The sequence below is a fragment of the Euleptes europaea genome, chromosome 3 (assembly GCF_029931775.1).
Source record: "Euleptes europaea isolate rEulEur1 chromosome 3, rEulEur1.hap1, whole genome shotgun sequence".
Lineage (NCBI taxonomy): Eukaryota > Metazoa > Chordata > Lepidosauria > Squamata > Sphaerodactylidae > Euleptes > Euleptes europaea.
The window spans coordinates 29,846,334-29,867,589 of NC_079314.1; the positions used below are offsets into that span (position 1 = coordinate 29,846,334).

Sequence of the window (21,256 nt, forward strand, 5' to 3'; positions counted from 1 at the left end):
TGCATCCTGAGTTCCTTCTATGAAACACCCCTCCCACTTTCTGACTAGGATATAAGAACTCAGAGATCTCTATTCCAGCTCATATCTGACAAAGGGGGTATTGACTCTCGAAATCCTACATGCTGAAAATCTTGCTGCTCTCTAAGGTGCTACTGGACTCAAATCTACCTATCTTCTTAAGAAACCTTTACAACTTTGAATATGTGCAGCTTCCAAATGGGGTCACATAGGGTAACACAGTTTTTTGCATTTGGTACAGCAACTCAGAAAGTTTATTACAGCAATTTTGTTGTGTGTTCTGGGGCTCTGAGAAGCCTCATGTTGTGGGAGATGGTGCTACACCACATTGGGGAAGGGAAATTCGAGTTTACCTTAATGCAACAGTTCCAGGTCACTGGATCAGTAGGAGAGGTTCAATCCCGCGCTCTCCTGTCATCACCCTACTAGACTTCCTTTTGGGGGATATATCAAGGACACTGCCTACCAAAGGAAGGTAAACACAATAAAGGAAGCACAACAGAAGATCACTGATGTGGTTGCAACAGTAGGTACAAGCATGCTTGAGCAAACCTGGAGAGAATTAAACTATCAATTGGATATCTTCCACGTGACAAGAGGGATTCATGCTGAAGTGGAATTTGAATAATTATATGTAAAAATAAACATTTAAATAAACATTTAGATACATTCTATTCAATAAAGCAAACCTTGTTACTGTTTTCATTCAATATTTATTGTAATTCAACTTTGTAAATGTTTCATTGTAACACTAAGTATGTGCGTGTGTGTGTGTGTCGAGAGAGAGAGAGAGAGAGAGAGCACCACTGTGGTTGGATTAAGATCTGGGAAACCCAGGTTGAAATCCCCACTCATGCCATGGAAGCTTGCTGGGTGACCTTGAGCCAGTCACACACCTTCAGCCCTGACCCTGGCTAGTAATTGGATGGGAAACCTCCAAGGAATACCAAGGTTGTGATGTGGAGGCAGGCAATGGCAAACCACCTCTGAACATCTCTTGCCTTGAAAACCCTGTCAACTGTGAGTTGATGGCAAAAAAGGGGGGAGGAGGAAGATATTTACAGTGCACTTTCTCCCCCCCATCCATATTCAGGTTCTGTTCCCCTGTCTTTGGCATTCTAACACTGCACATTCCAAGGTGTTTTCACAGGAATAGACGTTGGGTAACTGCTTAAGTTGGTGGTGCATCAGCAAGCTTTCTGCTGTGTTGTGGCTCAAAAACCAAAACTCTTGGGGCACCAGAGTCCATACCCACTTGGTTTGGCTACCACCAGTTAGAGACACCTTCTGGTGGTGGCCAAACCAAGTGGATATGGAGATCTTTAAGGTTCAGAGATGGGTTTGGTTACTTAGAGTGGGAAGGAGCATCAAAATCAGAATATTGGTGGTGGAAAGTCACAGCCAACTTATGGCAACCTCATACGGTTTTCAAGGCAAGAGACATACAGAGGTGGTTTGCTGTTGCCTTTCTCAGCTAACGAACTTGGACTTCCTTGGTAGTCTCCCAACCAAGTACTAGAGCGACTACATTCCCCTTGATTTCTAGTTTGGTTTGGGAAACCGGTTGATCTGTTGCCTGCTGGGAGGGGCTGGCCCTTCCCCCAGTAGCAAAAGAAATGGGCCTGAGCTCTGGAAAGGCTGAAGACCACAGATGTAAGGGTAGCCAAGACAATGAACAGCTGAGGCTGGTCAGGGCAGGAATATGAGACTCTTCTGCCATAGCATAGTCCTACACTGTATTCTGTGCCGGATGGATGGCCAAGAGCTACAACTGGAATGGGTTGTAGAGGCTGAACAAAAACAGGTTATGGGTCCCAATTTTGCTTGAAAAGCTGTGCAAAATCTGAGCCAGAGATGATGCACTTGCAAGGCTTCAAGCAACATTGGGACCCACAACCTGTTCCTGACGGCTGCCTTGTAATAGAGATATACTTTCCCATTATCCCTGGAAAAGGTTTTTAAAAAATCATGTTGAGCAGTGCTGCCAGAAAACCCTCTGGCTCAGATTTTGCACAGCTTTTCCAGGGATAATGGGAAAGTCTATTCCTATTACAAGGCAGTCATCAGGAATGCTTCTCTGCATGTCCATCTCTATAATCATCTCCTTGTGTCTTTTTACACTCAATGTAACCCCTCATCCCTTGAGCCCCCTGTTAACGTCGGGTATGAGAAACAGCCTGAGGGATCGAGTTCCAAGAACCTACAGAAAAGATTAAATTCATACTTCCATTAGAATTGTAATAACATTTTGTTAAGCTGTAAAACGAGAGTCAGCATGGGGTAGTGGTTAAAAGCAGCAGACTCTAATCCAGAGAACCAGATTTGATTCCCCACTCCTCCACATGAAGCCTGCTGGGTGACCTTGGGCCAGTCACAGTTCTCTCAGAACTCCCTCAGCCCATGCGGAGGCAGGCAATGGCAAACCATCTCTGAACATCTCTTGCCTAGAAAACCCTACAGGGTCGCCGTAAATCAGCTGTGACTTGGCAGCACTTTCCACCACCAAGCTGTAAAATGGACTGTACAATTCACTTTACTTACCCTTTCTGCCTCTTTCCCAGAGGTGACCGTTTCTCAGGTGAGAGGCTCAAAGCAGTAGATTGGAGGTTCCGCTTCAGTCGTTTTCTTCCCAGGACTGTACCAACTTACTCTCACCCCTCTCTTGTTCAGCTACTGTATGCATATAATTCGGAGGAACATAAATTACTTTAAAGAAACCCAACTTTAGAAAACCCAAGAGAATTCTTTCCCCCTGCCCCCAATGGGAGAGAAGCAGAGGAATTGTTGGGTGTTTAGACTCACACAAATCCACACACTTAATGTTTCTGTTGTTTCTTCCAGCCGAATGTGGAGGCACCATCAAAGGCGAGTCTTCAGGAAGGATCTTGTCTCCGGGCTACCCAACGCCATACGATCACAACCTCAACTGTGTTTGGAGAATTGAGGCGGAAGCTGGATGCACAATAGGGTAATTGCATGGGACCCCAGAGCTGTGTGTGTGTGTGTGTGTGTGTAAAGTGTCGTCAAGTCACAGCTGATTTCAAGGCAAGAGACTTACAGAGGTGGTTTGCCATTGCCTTCCTCTGCCCTGTGACGGAGAGTGATAAGCTGCAGTACTGCAGTCCAAGCTCTGCTCACGACCTGAGTTCGATCCTGACGGAAGTCGGGTTCAGGTAGCTGGCTCAAGGTTGACTAAGCCTTCCATCCTTCCGAGGTTGGTAAAATGAGTACCCAGCTTGCTGGGGGTAAAGGGAAGATGACTGGGGAAGGCACTGGCAAACCACCCTGTAAACAAAGTCTGCCTAGTAAACGTCGGGACATGACCCGGTTCTTTCACAGGGGACCTTTACCTTTTCCTCTGCGTAGCGACCCTGGGATTCCTTGGTGGTCTCCCATCCAAATGTTTACCGGGGCCAACCCTGCTTAGCTTCCAAGATCTGATGAGATTGGGCCATCCTGGGCCATCCAGGTAAGAGTTAGAAATCAGCAAATGACTGTGTGTTGCAGGTACCACCATCCCCCTATTTGGGACGTATCAGTATGCTCTTTTTTTTGTTTCCAGATGTGAATCTGTTTGCTTTGCCAGCATTCTGTGCTGGTGGTCCCGATTAGTCTGTCTCTTATGCCTCCACGTACGTTCAGTGGACACACACTCACAAAATTAGGTGTCCCTTTCAGTGGCATTTTATTATTTGAACGTTTATACAAATGACAAACCATTAATATCATGATTACATGTAACGAACAATAGATGACAACAAATTAAACCAGGAGCACAGACTGAATATTCTTAGATAAAGTTGCTATATAGACCGTAGAAAATTCCTTCAATTTATAAATCATCAAAGGAGACCAATTCTCATTAATTTTTTCATATTTTTAGATTTTGATATGCTGTTCATTTTCCTTACCCAGAATTTAATTAACAAGACCTATTTTTATTGGAGAGTCTTGAGTTTCCAGTGTCACACAAATACTGATGCCATTGCTGTCATCCCATTCAGTACTAATTTTTTGAAATCATCTAGTTACCTTTACCATATAGTTCAAAGGAGGAATTCTGGATGCAAATATATATCTATGTTTAGTCCTTCACAGGTTATATTGGCCAACATTATCCAAATTTGTTTAGTTCTAATATGTTTCCGCCACACATGGAGGAAATCAGCCCTACATTCATGGCAAAACCAACAAGAATCTGAGGTGTCTTTTTATACATCTTGGTGATTTTTCCTGAGGTTGAAATTCTACTGTCGTCTTAAAACAGTTCTCCATCATGGGTAGGCTGATGGAGATTTCTTAAAATATCAATATTCTCAAACCTCTGGCCCAATATTTTGTCGCAGAAGCTTTTGCCATTTATCAGTGCAAGGTTTCTGTCTTCTACCTTCCAGTTCGGATAAGATGTAAGTGCCTGGGAGGCCCGTGGTCCGTGTACATCAGTGTATGCTCCCCTAGGACTCACTCATGGAAAGGAGGGGTTGCATCATTGGTGTAGTGGTTAAGAGCAATGGTTTGGAGTGGTGGACTCTGATCTGGAGAACCGGTTTTGATTCCCCACTCTTCCACATGAGCGGCGGACACTAATCTGGTGAACTGAGTTGGTTTCTCCACTCCTACACATGAAGCCAGCTGGGTGGCCTTGGGCTAGTCACAGCTCTCTCAGCCCCACCCACCTCACAGGGTGTCTGTTATGGGGAGGGGAAGGGAAGATGATTGTCAGCCGGTCTGATTCTTCCTTAAGTGCTAGAGAAAGTCGGCATATAAAAACCAACTCTTCTTCATCCTCCTCCATACACTGCTGCTTATCTCTGTCCACAGCCACTCCAGTCTCACTCCATGGGCTGGGCTCAAGCACCAGGAGACCTCCTTGGCCCTGCCTGGCAAGGGCTCAATTGGCCCTTGTAGGCTTTCACACTTCTTGATTATGAGACCCCCGAGGAGGGCCTTCTGGGCCACCCCTCAGCATCCCTGGCAATAAGGCCAATTCTTCCTTCCAGTGCTCTTCCGAGGTCTCACTGGCCAGTTGCCAGGGCAATGGTCTGCCCTGCTTGGCTAAGCGGCAGGGCCGCCTCTGCAACAGTGACCATGGTAGGAGCACAGTCAGGGACGTCATTGGTGGAGCAAAGGGTCCTGGCGTTGCAGGCCTGCCCTATCAGGTAAGGTCAGGCACCCAGCTCTCCAACAACATGATAATTTTTGCTGGGTGGGGGCTGGATTAATCACTGCAGACAATTCAGTTCTTACGTTTATGTCACCTTCCGCCAAATGTTCTTGTTCCTTATCTGAGTTAGAAATATATATATATACTTATCCTTGCTTGAAAATATTGGAACACAAGGAACTTTTGTCCACTTTTTATATATCGACTTCAGCTTTTGAAATTACAGTGTCATCGGTTATCAGATGCTTACATTGTGTTATGCAGTACTTCTCCCGCAGACTTGGAAGTGTCCCAGATACAGATCAGGTTTAAAGTCCCACTGATACCAATGGGGGAGCTAGAAGCTTCGTGCTCTGCTTGTATCAGGGCATTGACAAAGAATTCATAATGAAGTGATCTTCTTCGTAATATCTTCTTCCTCATCTTTTAAATGAGATAACTGCATCCATTTATCTGCAGAGTAACAATGAGGGTTCCTCAGTGTTTCTGTTTCCCCGTGTATCCTGAGCAGCTCTGAACTTATCTCTGGGCTTCTTGTTTTCTCAGAAAAAGTTTTCAATCTCTCTCTCTCTCTTTTAAACCCTTGTTTTGACACTTCATTGGATAGAAAAATGGACACATTACATAATTAGAAGTTCAGTTTTGGCAAAGTCTTGATAGCATTACTGTGACACACACACACACTCCAAATTAAAGTAGACCATAATTACTAGTCTGACTTTATGATCTCCATTAAGGGTTTTAAGTTATTTTCAACTGGTTTTTTACAGTTCGGTTAAAAATTTCGAGAAGGCTGATTACTAGATTTGACTTTATGCAGAAAACTATCCTGATTTAATTGCTTAGCTGTAATCATTCTACTGAATTTTGTTAATATGGGGGAAGCTGTGAGTAAATACAAAGCAGGGATAACTTACGTGAGAAGGTGGAATTTTCTTCTTGAAACAGCATAGTAGTCAGTAACATTCCTACTTCTCCAAAAACAGAGATATCCATCTTTCTAGGCCAGCCTAGATGATATATGCCATATTGGGCCATGAGCAGGAGCACCCCTAGATGCCCTAGCACAGGGCCATTTAACCTCCACAAAAATCAAATAAGTCAAAATTTCTGTGCCAAAAAACCTCTCTGGCAAGACCAGCCAAATTACTCAGCCCAGTATGACTAACCGGATTGGTACAACTTGTGGTCACATAGCAGTGATCACAATTCTGCTTAAGCAAAAGAAGTTTAAAAATAAGGCTGCAAGCTTTAATTAGTAAATTAATCAACTGAAATTTTAGCTGATTAATTGGTGTCTAGGGAGCTAGTTGTAATCACTGAGGCTGTGTGAGTTTTTTTGTTTCTTAGCTTGATCGTGGCATGTTGCTGTACTGGAAAAACAGTGTAGCTGGACGTTTTTAGAGTGAGCTGATTTGTTAAAACAGGGTTATCAAACATAAGGCCCGAGGGCCAAATTTGGCCCCTTGAGAGCTCTTATGTGGCCAGCCGAAGCAGCCGCCTCCTTCCCACTCTCAATCTCGGCTGGTCCGACCAAGTGACATTTATATCGTATCCGGCCCTCGTAGCAATTGAGTTTGACACCCCTGCGTTAAAACAAATGATGCATATTTATGATGCACCCTTTCTTGGAACAGTGCCTGCCAAGTGTCAAGAAGGCTTTTGGCATTGGTAATTTTCTGAAAATTCGCTGAGCCCAAATGTATGGTTGACTAGAGCCCAATGGCAGACATTAAGGTTGTTTATGCATGGAAGTTTTACTTGAAGTTCGTTGTTGGCTGGACCCACACTTTCCTGTTGGAATCTATGCACCAGCAGTCTCCAAACTCAAATTAAGTCCCGCCCCTTTAAATGCTGCTTTGTAATAGGCTTACTTTGTAGAGCTTACTGTGAGAGAAAAGCCCCCCCAACCCAATTGCCACATACAAAAGCATTTTAAGAACAAAAAACAGAGCAATCTGAAAGAAAAGCGGGGGGGGGGGAGAGAAATCCAAGCTTTAAAAGGCCTTTCTTTTGCTCAGAAAGAGCTCCGAGAGGGCAGTTCCCTCAGTTCCCTGCCTGTCCCCACATTTGTCCTGTTTGTTGCCTTAGAAAATTGTTTCATTATGAAAGAAAGCGATGACTTCTATCAAAGTGTTGTAAAAGCTTGGTACAGAGCCTTGTTTATCCCCCTGCAGGCAATGAGAAATGCGGGCATTTCTCTTCCTCCACTCCTTTCAGCTGCAGTCTCTGCCATTTTAATTTATATTCCTCACACATTAAATACTGGTTGAAATGGGTTTTATTGTTAAAAAAAATACCACCACACCTTGAAAGAGGACTTGAGCATTGTGCTTTTGGAACTATTTTTCTGAGTAGAGATAGTATATATGGTACATATGGTGTTTGGACTATTAGTCTTGGGCATTTGTGTTGAATTAGAAGCGTAGAAATGTTTTTGTGATAATATATATGTGTGTTTAGTATTTGTTAATACATGGATAATGGTTTCTGAGCCAACCTCCAGGTAGTAGCTGGAGATCTCCTGCTATTTCTACTGATCTCAAGCCGATAGAGAGCCGTTCATCTGGAGAAAATGACCGCTTTGGCCATTGAACTCTATGGCATTGAAGTCCCTCCCCTCCCCACACCCTGCCCTCCTCAGGCTCCTGAAGTGCCTATAAACTTCATTTATGGGAAAACATATATTCTTTCATATGTATAAACATTCATAGGTTCATGAGGTGCTATGCTCAAGAATAGAGCATAGCATCAGGCAGATATATTCTGCCCACACATGGAAACTTTGGGAACGTTGGCATCCATAACTATAAGAGGCTAACAGAACACATTGCCTGGTACAGGCTTTCCCTTGTAGAGATCTCCAGCCACCACTTGGAGGTTGGCAATCCCTGCTACAGAGGTCAGTTCCCCTGGAAAAAATGGCTGCTTTGGAGGGTGAATTCTATGTCATCACATCCCCACTGAGGTCCCTCCCCTCCCCAAACCCCAAGCTCCACCCCCAAATATCCAGGAATTTCCCAAACCAGAGTTGGCAGCTCTATTGCAGCTGACACCCACTTTTTTGAGACCCCAAACAGTCAGTGTGCAGTGGCTAGAGGCTCCAGCCAGAGTCACAGACTCTCCTCCAGCTTTCCTGGCTTGGGGTTGCCAGGCAGGGCCTGTTAATCAGCAGGAGGATTATGGGTGGGGACACGTGGGGGCTGTGATGCCGGCTGCTGTACTATGTCACTTGTGGTAAAAACCCAGAAGTGACATAAGGTAGCTCTGTTTGTGGCAGTTCCTAGAGCCCCCCTATGTCTCTTCTGGGTTTTTATTGGAAGTGATGTAGTACCACATGGGATGCTGCCTGCAGCCTGACTTCTTTCTGTTGGCAGCTTTCTTTCTCCTGATGCTGGCGAGCCCTCTTCTGAAGGAGCTCTGGAGAGTGGAATTTCTTCCTCTTTACCTCATTCATACTTTTGCATGTACCCAGGATTTGAATCTGCATTAACAATTGTGTGCAGAGGACCAGTGGGTGGTTGCTATTCTATATTGCTCAATGTGAATTGCGTGGGTGGGACTGAGTATGTGCAATGGAACAATAAGTGTGCGTTCTTGCTAAAACGAAAAGCAAGTCTGGTGAGTTGAGAGGTTAGCACAATTTAGAGAGAATGAATGGATTTGAAAGCCCGAGTTTTCTGTTGGTGTGTCCTAGGATCTGTTTATGAATAGGGTTGCCAGCTCTGGGTTGGGAAATACCTGGAGATTTTGGAGATGGAGCCTAAGGAGGGCAGGGTTTGGGGAGGGGAGGGACTTCAATGGGATATAATTCCATAGTCCACCTTCCAAAGTGGCCATTTTCTCCAGGTAAACTGATCTCTATTGCCTGGAGATCAGATGTAATAGCGGGAAATCTACCTGGAGGATGGCAACCCTAGTTTATGAAAAATATGCTTTAATTGAATTGGCCAATTTTTAAAAAAAGATTGCTTAATTTCAGTTTTACAGTGCAGGAATTATTGATAGTCTGAACATCCAAACTAATGGATGCGGGGGGTGGGGGCGGGCCTCTAGGGCAATTCATGTCTCATCCTGATATATGAAAATAAAGTTGAAGATAATTGCGGTTTGTCTTCCTGGAGATTAGTTTGTTTCTTCACTGAAATTTTGGAAGAGATTATGCAATTTTGGATCTGAAATACCTGCGCCCAGGGAAAACCAACTTTCAGAGTCCACAGCGATATCCCAGCCTCCGCTATGAATCCTCCTTCTTCAAGCAGACAATTGCTCCTGTCTCCCCTCCCCAGTTTAATCATTTATTATACCTCCAGTACAAATTTTTACACTAATGCAAACATACCAGGCATATTCAATAAATAGTTGAAGATGTGAGGGCTTAATGAAAAAGCAGTCAATTAATCATCATGCAGTCATCTGGCATATATATAACGCATTGCCATAGTACCCATTATCTTGGAGAGGGAAGTAAAATATTAAAAACTTTGCACGGCTGCTGCCACCTAACAAAGGGGAAAGAAAGCTGGAGAGTAATTCAATTCCACCTCAAAGGCCTTTTTTTAGAAGCTTCCTGCTTTCCTCCTCGCAGTCCGCCTTCCATGTATTTATCGCTTGAACCAGAGGGTTCTTTTACAGTTAAGTTGGTTTGTCCCATGACAGTTATTCGGCCTTTTTCATAGCAAATATCTCATTTTCCATAACTATAAAGCGCACTTTCGGTCATGACATGAAAAAAAGGAACCATTTTGTAGCGTGAATCTCCCATACTTTCAGCCTGCCTGTTAAGATCCTCTTTCTGTGCCCCTATATGAAGAGATGTGTCGGGTGGCAACCAAAGGCAGGGATTTTTGAGTGGTGGCACCTCACCTTGGCAATTCCCTCCCCTTTCAGGCTTTTCTGGGGTCACCCTTGCTGTCATTTAGGCCCCAGGCTTTTACCTGAGGGGTTCTACCTTTCTTAGCCCTTATTATGGATTGCTTCTAGCATGAAGACTGATTTATGAAGGTCAGTTTAGGCTACTGACTGTTGCGTAATGCTGTTTTTATGATTTTTTTTGTGACTGATAATCCTTACATTGTTGAAGGCTTTCACGGTCAGAGTTCATTGGTTCTTGTAGGTTATCCGGGCTGTGTGACTGTGGTCTTGGTATTTTCTTTCCTGATGTTTCGCCAGCAGCTGTGGCAGGCATCTTCAGAGGAGTAACACTGAAGGACAGTGTCTCTCAGTGTCAAGTGTGTAGGAAGAGTAATATATCGTCAGAAAGGGGTTGGGTTTGAGCTGAATCATTGTCCTGCAAAAAGTATCAAAGGTAATGTGCTAATCATTGTCCTGTAAGTATCAAGATAATGTGCTAATGAGGGTGTGGTACGTTAATATGGAACTATTGTATCCTGAAGTGATCTGTTAATGTGTGAAATCCAAAGCTAATCCGCATGGCTATTGTGGACTGTAGTCTTTGTTAGTCTGGAGGTTTTCAGGACAGCTGCTGGCGAAACGTCAGGAAAGAAAATATCAAGATCACGGTCACACAGCCCGGATAACCTACAAGAACCAATCCTTACATTGTTCTATGATTTTATGATATTGGTTTTTTTTACTGTATGAGCTCCCTCAAGCAGGTTTTTGGAGAAGCATAGTATATATATTTTCTAAATATATATTTAGAAAATATAGTATATATATTTTCTAAATTAATATACTTGTGGTTTGCACTGATTTAGCAGATGTTTCCTTTTGCAAGGAAATCCTAGGAATAATTTATTTGTTCATTTACTTTGTTTATACCCTGCTTCCCCCCCCCCCTAATTGAAACCCAAAGGACCTTGAACACATGAAGCTGCCTTATACTGAATCAGACCCTTGGTCCATCAAAGTCACTATTGTCTACTCTGATCAGCAGCAGCTCTCCAGGATCTCAGGCAGAGGTCTTTCACATCACCTACTTGCCTAGTCCCTTTAAGTGGAGATGCCAAGGATTGAACCTGGGACCTTCTGCATGCCAAGTAGATGGTCTACCACTGAGCCATGGCCCCTCCCTTTACATTGTTCTGCCCTCCTCCGCTGTATCCTCACAGCAACCCTGTGAGGTAGGTTAGGCTGAGCATGTGTAGCTGCTGGCCCAAGGACACCTAGCGAGCTCCCATGGCCAAGTGGGGATTCAAACCTGGGCATGTGCTAGAGGTCTGTGAGTTCTCAGCATCCTCCTGAAACTGCAGTTCATCTGCATGGCTTCTATGCAGTCCCACGTTGGGACTGCGCAGGCACAGGCCAGCCACGGACGTGGGCGAAGATTGACCTCGTGGCCGAAGAGACTCCTTATAAAGATGAGAGAGTAGGCGAGTCGACCGAACCCTCAAGGCCTTGTTGGTGAGTTTGGAGCAACTTTTACAAGTTGCAGGAATATGGCCTTCCCCCAAACAAAGGAGGCATTCAAGGTGAGGATCACTCTTCGCCATCTTGGTACCACAGGAGGTACGTTTCTTGAAAAGTGGAGCTTTCTTGGGCTCCATGGCTAGAGACAAAGCTAACACGTTCTCTCTCCGTGGCGGCAGAAAGAGAACTGGAGGGAAGAGTGCTCCCTCTCCCTTGGGACATGTGACCGGTGGGCAGGGAGATTGCATGCCCCAAGGAGAGGGGGAGCACTCTCTTAGATTTTGCTAGAAGCTGACAAATCTTATCCATGGCTGGCCTGTGCCTGCGCAGTCCCAATGTGTTACTGCATAGAAGATCCATCAGATGAACAACAGTTACAGGTAAGTGAAACTCTGTTTTTCCCGGGATTCTTTGGCAGAAGCCATAGCAGTTAGAACCCTTGTGTGTGTGTGTGTGTGTGTGTGTGTGTGTGTGTGTGTGTGTGTGTGTTAAGTGCCGTCAAGTCGCTTCCCACTCATGGCGACCCTTTGTCCTCCAAAACATCCGATCATTAACAGCCTTGCTCAGGTCTTGCAAATTGAGGGCCGTGGCTTCCTTTATAGAGTCAATCCATCTCTTGTTGGGTCCATCTCTTTTCCTGCTGCCTTCAACTTTTCCTAGCATGATAGTCTTTTCCAGTGACTCGTCTTCTCACAATGTGAGCCAACTACGATAGCCTCAGTTTAGCTTAGAACCCTTACAAAACCCATATAAGCTTGGAGTGCAGATATACCCCTTACTGTATCTGTTCTCCCACCATACAGGCTCCATTTCATGGTTTTCCATACAGAGGAATTCCATGATGTTTTGAGGATCTGGGATGGGCCAGTGGAGAAAGGGATCCTCCTAAAGGAAGCAAGCGGCTCTGTCTTGCCCAGTGATGTACACAGCACGTTCAACTCAGTGGTCCTCCAGTTCAGCACTGACTTCTTCACCAGCAAACAAGGCTTTGCCATTCAGTTTTCAGGTAAGACTTACAAAAATACTGTTAATGAGCAGGACTGCCAAAAAAGGGGAGGACAATGGATAGGGTTGCCAGGTCCCTCTTTGCCACCTGCAGGAGGTTTTGGGGTGGAGCCTGAGGAGGGCGGGGTTTGGGGAGGGGAGGAACTTCAATGCCACAGAGTCCAATGGGCAAAGCGGTCATTTTCTCCAGGTGAACTGATCTCTATTGGCTGGAGATCACTTGTAATAGCAGGAGATCTCCGGCTAGTACCTGGAGGCTGGCAACCCTAATAATGGGGGTATTGTAAGATATAGAAGCTAAGCCAGGCCTCTTGGGCTTCACTGTTACCCAACTTGAGTGCAAAGTGCTTCCTAGAATACACCCCCTACACATTTGAGCATTGTATCATCAATTACACTGACCATTCAGAGGTTTATTGATGTTGGCTAGGGTTGCCAGGTCCCTCTTCGCCTCCGGCGGGAGGTTTTTGGTGCAGAGCCTGAGGAGGGTTTGGGGAGAGGAGGGACTTCAATGCCATAGAGTCCAATTGGCAAAGCGGCCATTTTCTCCAGGTGAACTGATCTTGATTGGCTGGAGATCCATTGTAATAGCAGGAGATCTCCAGCTAGTACCTGGAAATTGGCAAGCCTAATTTGACAGGCAAACCATGTTTCATGGAGGTTGTTGATCTTCCCATTGAGGGAACCCTGGTAAGCTTGGGAGGGGGGGAACCCTAGTTCCTGAAAACACCTTTTGAAAATGCTACATTAAAAAAAATGGGTGCCTGCATTTCAGGCTTATGTGTTCCTAATATTTTCTCTTCTCCCCCCATCCCCTTAAGTGGGATTTTGTCTCTTGTTTTATAAAGCCCTGGGCACTGAAATGTACAAGGGCAATCTTTTACTTAACGCCACAGAATATTTCCAGAGGTTCTTGTGTTCCTTCTGTGAAAAGGTCAGGCCCAGCCAGTTCCTCGTAAAGCTTGAGGCAAAATTCCTCTCTGTCCCTCACCAGAGAAGAAATCTACTAACAGTTGAGCTTATTTTAGAGCATATGTTTGACAAAAGAAAATGCCATGTAAGATTAGCAGATGCCAAGCTTATTAAGTAAACATGAATCTGTGTGAACGTATATCAGTTTGCGCACCGTGGCGCATGCTTGAACTTGCCGTCCCCTGTAGCTTTTCCCTGCTGGAGTAACAGATATTGTCTGTGAAGTCAAGGCTGGCATGTGTTTGAATGCGTGCCCCTGTGGATGTATTCTCATGTGTTTGTGAGTGCACATGCTCTTGTTTTGTGTGTGCGTGCTGACCTCAGAAAGCTTATTTTCAATGCCAGATTTTCAGTGCTGGAACAGAATGGAGAAAGTGCCTCTAAGTATTTACAGAGTACATTGTATATCAGAAAGTCAGCAAAATCAGTCCCCAGTCAGTGGCGGTGAGCCATAGTGAGTAAAGGGAGCCTCTGCTTTCAGAGACAGTAAACCTCTGAATAGTGCCAGGAGTCAACCGCTCTTAATCATTACACCACGCTGGCTGTCCTTGACAAAAGGTTGATTCCCACAGAGAATTTTCACAGGTGGATCCTCTATTTGCTGATTCGCACCTCCCATGGCAAATCTCTACATCCCCTTCATGCTGTTCTAAGGGGGCCTAGTCCCTGGGACCAGCATTTCAGAGCACGTTTTGGGCTTCAGGAGGAGCGGGGAAGGTAAGAACATCATGCTCCACTGGCAGAAACCCTACAGTCAATGAAGGTTTTTGGCAGGATCCAGGCCATACTGACTCTGCTAAGATGCGTCACATCCCGGCCATGTTGTTCACTTTTCTTTCATCCGGCTGCTTCTCTAGTGTCCACTGCCACCTCCTGCAATGACCCTGGGGTCCCGCAGAACGGGAGCCGTAGCGGCGACAGCAAAGAAGCAGGCGACTCCATCGTCTTCCAGTGTGACCCCGGATACGCCCTGCAAGGGGATGCCAAGATCAGCTGCGTGCAGATTGAGAACAGGTTTTTCTGGCAGCCGGATCCCCCCACCTGTATAGGTAAGAACCTCCACTTGATTCACTGAATGCCAAGAACGATAATCAAGCCCTTCTTGATTGCTACCAGGAGCTAGCCAGAACAGGCATATCACCTGTCCCACACTTGTTTCACTGCTTGCTAATTAATTCCCAGGTTCAATTCAAAGTGCTGATCATTGCTTATGTTCTTCATGACCACCTCTCTCAATCTGATCTGCTGAGACAGGTTGAGCAAAACCTTCTAACGGTCCCCCTGCAGACGGGTAAGAACAACAGTTGCTGGTGCCTTCTAGAGGAAGACAGTTCTCAAGAAGCTAAGACCAAGGGGGATTACACAGCTTCTGGTAGACATCTTGGTATGGGGCAGGACTGTGAAGATGGGAAGCAAAGCTCTTGAGCAGCCTTAGGAGGGCTCTGGATGAAAACTGTCCATTAAAAGATGGGGGCGAGGGGAGCGACGCTGTGCTCTCTTTTCACCGTGGCTCTTTCCACTTGGCTTGTAGGTCAGGTTAAATAAAGGAAGGCCCCATGGGCATTCTGCAAGTTGCAGTGACCTGCCTTGTGGGATTTCGTGTTGCAGATAGGGGACTGCAGGGGGCTGTCCAGGATAGTGTATCTCGAAAGAAGGTGCTGTTTCTACAACGGAATATTTGAGCAATTTTGTTGTCTTGCCAGTGGGACCTTGGCTGGTGTGCCTCTGCTTCAGACAGATGGTCAAAGGAGGGGTATAATGAGGGGCAATACTTACTGGCCGTTTATGCTTGGTAATTAGCAGCGCATTCCAGGTTGAAGTGCCCTGCATATTTTTTTTATTTCTTCACACTGAACCATCATTCCAGCCGACACTGCGAAGCCGGCGCATATCTGCATCACATTTCTTAAGAGCCCCTTTAACGCGACCTTTTCTATTTGCTCCACCCCTGCATCAAAGCATTCACTGAAGGAAGCTTGCAGAATCCCAGCCGCAGCTTAGCTATGCAAACTACTATTGTTAATGGCTATGCAAATGAAGAGCGAAGGAGCAGGCGAGTGGGGGGTGGAATTTGTTTGACTTTCCCCTCTTGCATTGGGACCGTGAATAGTCATTTGAAAGGTTGGATTTTCAAAAATCAGCATTGAGCGAGGAGTACAATCGACCCTGCAAAAATGGCCTCAGAGATTTGTGCAGGACTTTGTGAGGTAACAGGGAAGACCTGGTGCCTTGGCTTTTATCCCCGTCCCCAACACACACACACGCACCCAGCATATACGAGGTTCTGAACAAGAAAGTATCTGATATTGTCCTTGAGGCTCAATGAAATAATTTCCCAGAGGGGTCCCACAAGGTTCCATGCTGGTCCCCCATGCCATTCAACACCTAAATGAAACTGCTGGGGTAAATTGTCCAGGACTTCAGTCAGGTGCCACCGCTATGCAGTTGTCACCCAGCTCTGATTCTACCAAACATCTGAGTCAGGTGGGTCTGCAGAGGTCCTGAAAATGCTTGGAGAGTGTGATGGGATGAATGAGGGCCAATAATCTGAAGCTCTGTCCAGACAAGACTGAGGTACTGTTGATCAATGTTAAAGGAACTGAGGAGTCATCTTGTCCTGGAAGGGGTTGCACTTTACACTTCCGCACATGCCGAATAATGCACTTTCTATCAGGTTTCAATGCATTTTGAAGCTGGATTTTACTGTGCGGAACAGCAAAATCAACTTGCAAACTGTCGCTAAAGTGCATTGAAAGTGGATTGAAAATGCATTATCCAGCATGTGTGGAACGAGGCTCAGATCTCCTCCATGGCACGTAGCATCTTTTATAAGCTTCAGGTGATATTCCAGCAACAGCCATTCCTTGAAAAGTGTGAGTTGGCCATCGGTGATCCAGGCTCTGATCACATCCAGGTTAGAGTACTGCACTGTGTGCTACAGGGGGCAGCCTCTGAAGACTGTCGTGAAACATGAATTGATTTAAAACACAGCAGCCAGATTGCTCTCAGGGGTGGAGAACAAAGATCATATCACCACCATGCTGAACGATTGTGGATAGGGCTTTCTCTGTGGTGACCCCTCCCCCCAGCTGCAGAATGCCATCCCCCTAGAAGCTCATCTGTCAGCTACGTTTGTGACTTTTGGGCATCAGGTGAAAACCTCTTTTCACCTAGGGTTTTCACTATAAATGTTTCCCACCTGTTTGGTAGTCTAATGATGCTGCAATACTCAGATATTTTATGCGACCTGCCTTGTGTTGTGAATTATTTTTTATGCAGCTGATTTATTGTTTAGTGACTTTATTGCAGATATAGTTTAATGCTGAGAATCTCGAGCGTTTTTGAAGCTTTTTAAATTGTTTGAATTAAGGTTATTGTTCAATTTTGTATTTATCGTTTTTAAGGATTTCTTTGCCACCTCGAACAAGATTTTGGAGGGGCTGGGCAGAAATAATTTAAATAAATAATAAGTAGAAGCACCAGTTACACACACAGGCACGCGCACAGGTATATGTGTGTGCGCCCAAAGCATATAAAAATTATCATTTCAAGCACACCAAAGCAATAAATGTTAAATTAATGGCTAATTAAATGTTAGCTGTCTGCGTTCTCTCCTTGTACTTCATTTGTATTTATCAAATGTTAGCCCGAGCTAGAGAAATTAATTACTTTCCTTTCTAAAACTGATTTAAAGGTAAGTCAGGAAGGGTTTCCGCTTGCCCCCCCAATTCTCATCCCAGCGGGGTGTAGTGGTTAAGAGCAGTGGTTTGGAGTGTTGGGACTCCGATCTGGAGAACCGGGTTTGATTCCCCACTCTTCCACATGAGCAACGGAGGCTAATCTGATGAACTGGATTTGTTTCCCCTCTCCTACCCATGAAGCCAGCTGGATGACCTTGGGCTAGTCATACTCTCTCAGCCACACCTACCTCACAGGGTGTCTGCTGTGGGGAGGGGAAGTGATTGTAAGCCGGTTTGATTCTTCCTTGTGGTAGAGAAAGTCGGCATATAAAAACCAACTCTTTTTCTTTCCTTTTAATGGTAGTGCCAATATTTACTCAGAATGGTGGGTGGCTTGGAGGGGCAGCTTTTAATTTGTTTTTGAGTGACTGGCAACTGTTTAGCACATCATCCTTACACCCAGAATGGACAAAGGTTTGTAGCTGTTCTGCTAGGGCAGAACCAGACATTAGATTGGCAGAAATGTGTTCCGGATTATGCAGTTTCAAGGGTGTTTTCTCCCCCCAGCCAAGTTTGCTTCTGGTTTTCAAGCATTGTTGGGGGAGAAATGGATACTGGCAAAACCAGCTTGATTTCCCCAAGGGGGCAAATAGATTTCTAGGAGTTCATTTGAGTTTGGGCAAACAGAGCAGAGAGAGGCCATTAAACCCCATTCCCCCACACCATGGCCCCCAGCTCAAGGACAACTGCTATTTATCAGTAAAAAATACTCAGGAAATCTATTCACAGATCTCTCAACCTCCTGTCCACTGTGGCCCTGGTGCTACAAATCATTTAAGGCCACTAGAAAATACTCAAGTATTCAACACAAAGATCTCATACTTTGTTCCAATTGCAGGCACATCTAGCCTTAATTTGCCTCGGGGGCATGCAGGGAAGGGAGGGGGGTGTTAACCCTTCAGTCTTCACTTGATTTTTATATTCAAGACCTTGCTCCCCGTTTTGGAATTCGCTCGGTAGTTAAAGGAGGTGTTTTGTGAGGGGCCCATCTCTTCTTTATAATCCCTTCTCCCTTCCTGGCACAGACCTGAAGAAAACTGAGGCTACGCTGGCCTGCACTTTGCATTTTATGGATGGAACAAGGTGTGTGATTTTTGGTTTCTTCCATTTTAAGTTCTCCAAAGCCCATCACCTCTCTGAAATACGTCCCGTAGAGATGTTCCTGACAAGAGATCCTGAAAGCTCAGCCACGTGGATTTCTTTTTCTGATTTCTTTTTTTTTCTTTTAGCACCCTGTGGGGGCATCCTGACAGGGCCTTCAGGGGTGATCCTGTCACCAAGTTACCCAGAGCCGTACCCCCCAGGAAAGGAGTGTGACTGGAAGCTGACTGTGTCGCCCGACTATGTCATTGCTTTGGTGTTCCACACGTGAGTGTTCCTGTTTCTTTTCTACTTGTAGGAAAGATTGATCATGATTCAGGGACATTAGTAGGCTGTAGCTGTCTCTGCGGAAACCACCTCGGTTCTCTTTCTGTTGTTTCTGAGGGAAATTTCAATCTATGTAAGAACTGCATGCCAGAAGTGGGCAAAATCCTAAGGATGCTAGAAAAATTCTCCATGTCCAAATGTCCCCCCCTTTTTTAAAAAAAAGTAAAGGTCCCCTGTGCAAGCACCGGGTCATTCCTGACCCATGGGGTGATGCCACATCCTGACGTTTACTAGGCAGACTTTTGTTTTACAGGGTGGTTTGCCAGTGCCTTCCCCAGTCATCTTCCCTTTATCCCCATCAAGCTGGGTACTCATTTCACCGACCTCGGAAGGATGGAAGGCTGAGTCAACCTTGAGCCTGCTACCTGAAACCGACTTCCGTTGGGATCGAACTCAGGTCGTGAGCAGAGCTTGGACTGCAGTACTGCAGCTTACCACTCTGCGCCACGGGGCTCTTTCCCCCCTTGTTTAGAGCTTCAAAATTATCTCAGCTTCTTTGTGGGGCATGGGCATCCTGCCAGTCCTCTGAGGCATTTTTAAATCCCTTCAAAATGGCGGCAGCATCTGTCACGTGCAGTTTGGCCCTGACTAACAAAGATGCTTTTATTATTATTTGTTAGATTTATATCCCACCCTATCCTAGTAGTAGGATGCTCTTTTTAGGGGTACCAATTTGCCATAAAAGGTTTGTGCCCATGCAGTTGTATGCTGCAGGTCCACCAAAGTGGGATACAGATAGCTTTTGTTTTCTTTTGGTGCATTATTAATCAAATGCTAGTCAGCACCAGAAATACCCCCATTCATGAAACATCTGCTGTTGCTGCCCTGCTCCCTACCCCCTGCCTCAATTTGCACAAGTGAGAGTGGTGAGGGGCATGTAGTGTAGCCATTTCTGGTAAGAGGCAATACAGTACAATGGTTAGAGAGTCGGACTAGGATCTGGGAGACCCAGGTTCGAGTCCCCACTCTGCCATGGAAGCTTTCCAGGTGACCTTGGGCCAGTCACACCCTCTCAACCTTCCCTACCTCAAAGGGATGTTGTGAGAATAAAATGGAGACGGGGAGTATATTGAAAGCTACTTTTGGCCCCTACTGGGGTATAAATGAAGCAAATAAATATGTTTCTATCCTGGTATTCACCTTATGGAAGAGAAATATACGTCAGGAACGTGTATTTACCTCCTGACACTGGCTGATGGGGAAAATATTCCTTTCCTTACAATAATTCCGAATTACAAGATAATTGGTATGTTTTCCTCCTAGGTACTTAACTTTTGAATCAACATATCTATTGATTGAATATCGTTTTCATTGTTTTGATCTGTCCTTTTTAACATTATAGTTGTGCTCCTCCAGTCCCTTTGTAGGAGCATCTAACTTTGGCAGAAGGGCAGCTAATACCTTATTATAAGAAGTCAATCTAATGCTGGTTTTCTTTCCCTTCCCCCCCTGCCCCCTTTTCCCCCCTTAGCTTCAATTTGGAGCCAGGGTATGATTTTTTGCACATCTATGATGGACCGAATTCACTCAGCTCCCTGATAGGGAGTTTCTATGACACCCAGTTGCCTGAGAGAATTGAGAGCAGCAGCAACAGCCTCTTCCTGGCCTTCCGGAGCGATGCCTCTGTCAGCAACACGGGATTTGTCATCCATTACACAGGTGTGTGTTAAATTCCAGAAGATATCTTTGTTGTGTTTGCACTAGATCCATCTATCCAATTTCTCTCCCGTCCTTCCTTTGGCTGCAGGCTGTAGGCTCGCTTAATGCAGCAGGACAGCAAACATCTATTTTACGCTATCTGAGTGATGGTGAAGACTCCCTACAAACAGCAAGTTTATCAGGAAAGAAGAGGATAGAGAAGCGGGAGTGAAAATAATGTGGGGAGAGAGGGAGGAGAGATATGCATCAGGGTTGAGGGTAAGAGAGAGATTCTCCCAGGGTCCAACTGATCATTGAAGTCACAGGGAGAGAGTCACGTGCCTTAGTAGGATGTACGAACTAAAACAACGATCTTTGGCCCTCAGTCCTCATGAATGACAGCGCAATGTGTTCTTTGAAGGAAGCCTACTGAAGTGTCTAATCTGGCTCCAAACCCTTCCCCCAAAATCAGTCCCAGAGAGCCAGGGTGGCGTAGTGATTAACAGCGGTGGTTTGGAGCGGTGGACGATGATCTGGAGAACAGGGTTTGATTCCCCACTCCTCCACATGAGCAGCCGACACCACTCCTACACATGAAGCCATCTGGGTTACCTTGGGCTAGTCACAACTCTCTTAGAGCTCTCTCAGCCCCACCTGCCTCACAGGGTGTCTGTTGTGGGGAGGGGAAGGTGAAGTTGGGATCTTCTTGTAAGCCGGTTTGATTCTTCCTTAAATAGTAAAGTCAGTATATAAAAACCAACTACTCCTCCTCCTCCTCTTCTTCTTCTTCTTCCCTGAGCTGATAAAAACTCTGCAAATTACTGTTCATTTTCAAAGCAGTTCTTTTGTGTATTACGCATTTTTGCAGTGTAGCTGAAAATCAAGGCCAGATTAGGTTTTCAAAGGGGCAGAGAAGTAG

At 45.3% G+C, this 21,256-nt stretch overlaps 1 protein-coding gene across 1 annotated transcript in view; it reads left to right on the top strand.

Annotated features, from left to right (window-relative positions):
• The window catches only part of CSMD2 (CUB and Sushi multiple domains 2), a 690,555-nt gene that overhangs the window by 509,007 nt on the left and 160,292 nt on the right, over positions 1-21,256 (top strand). The window contains exons 25-29 of the mRNA XM_056846155.1: positions 2,860-2,986; positions 12,358-12,560; positions 14,389-14,580; positions 18,501-18,639; positions 20,171-20,358. Coding sequence (XP_056702133.1) covers positions 2,860-2,986; positions 12,358-12,560; positions 14,389-14,580; positions 18,501-18,639; positions 20,171-20,358 — 849 coding nt within the window. The remainder of the gene's footprint in view (positions 1-2,859; positions 2,987-12,357; positions 12,561-14,388; positions 14,581-18,500; positions 18,640-20,170; positions 20,359-21,256) is intronic.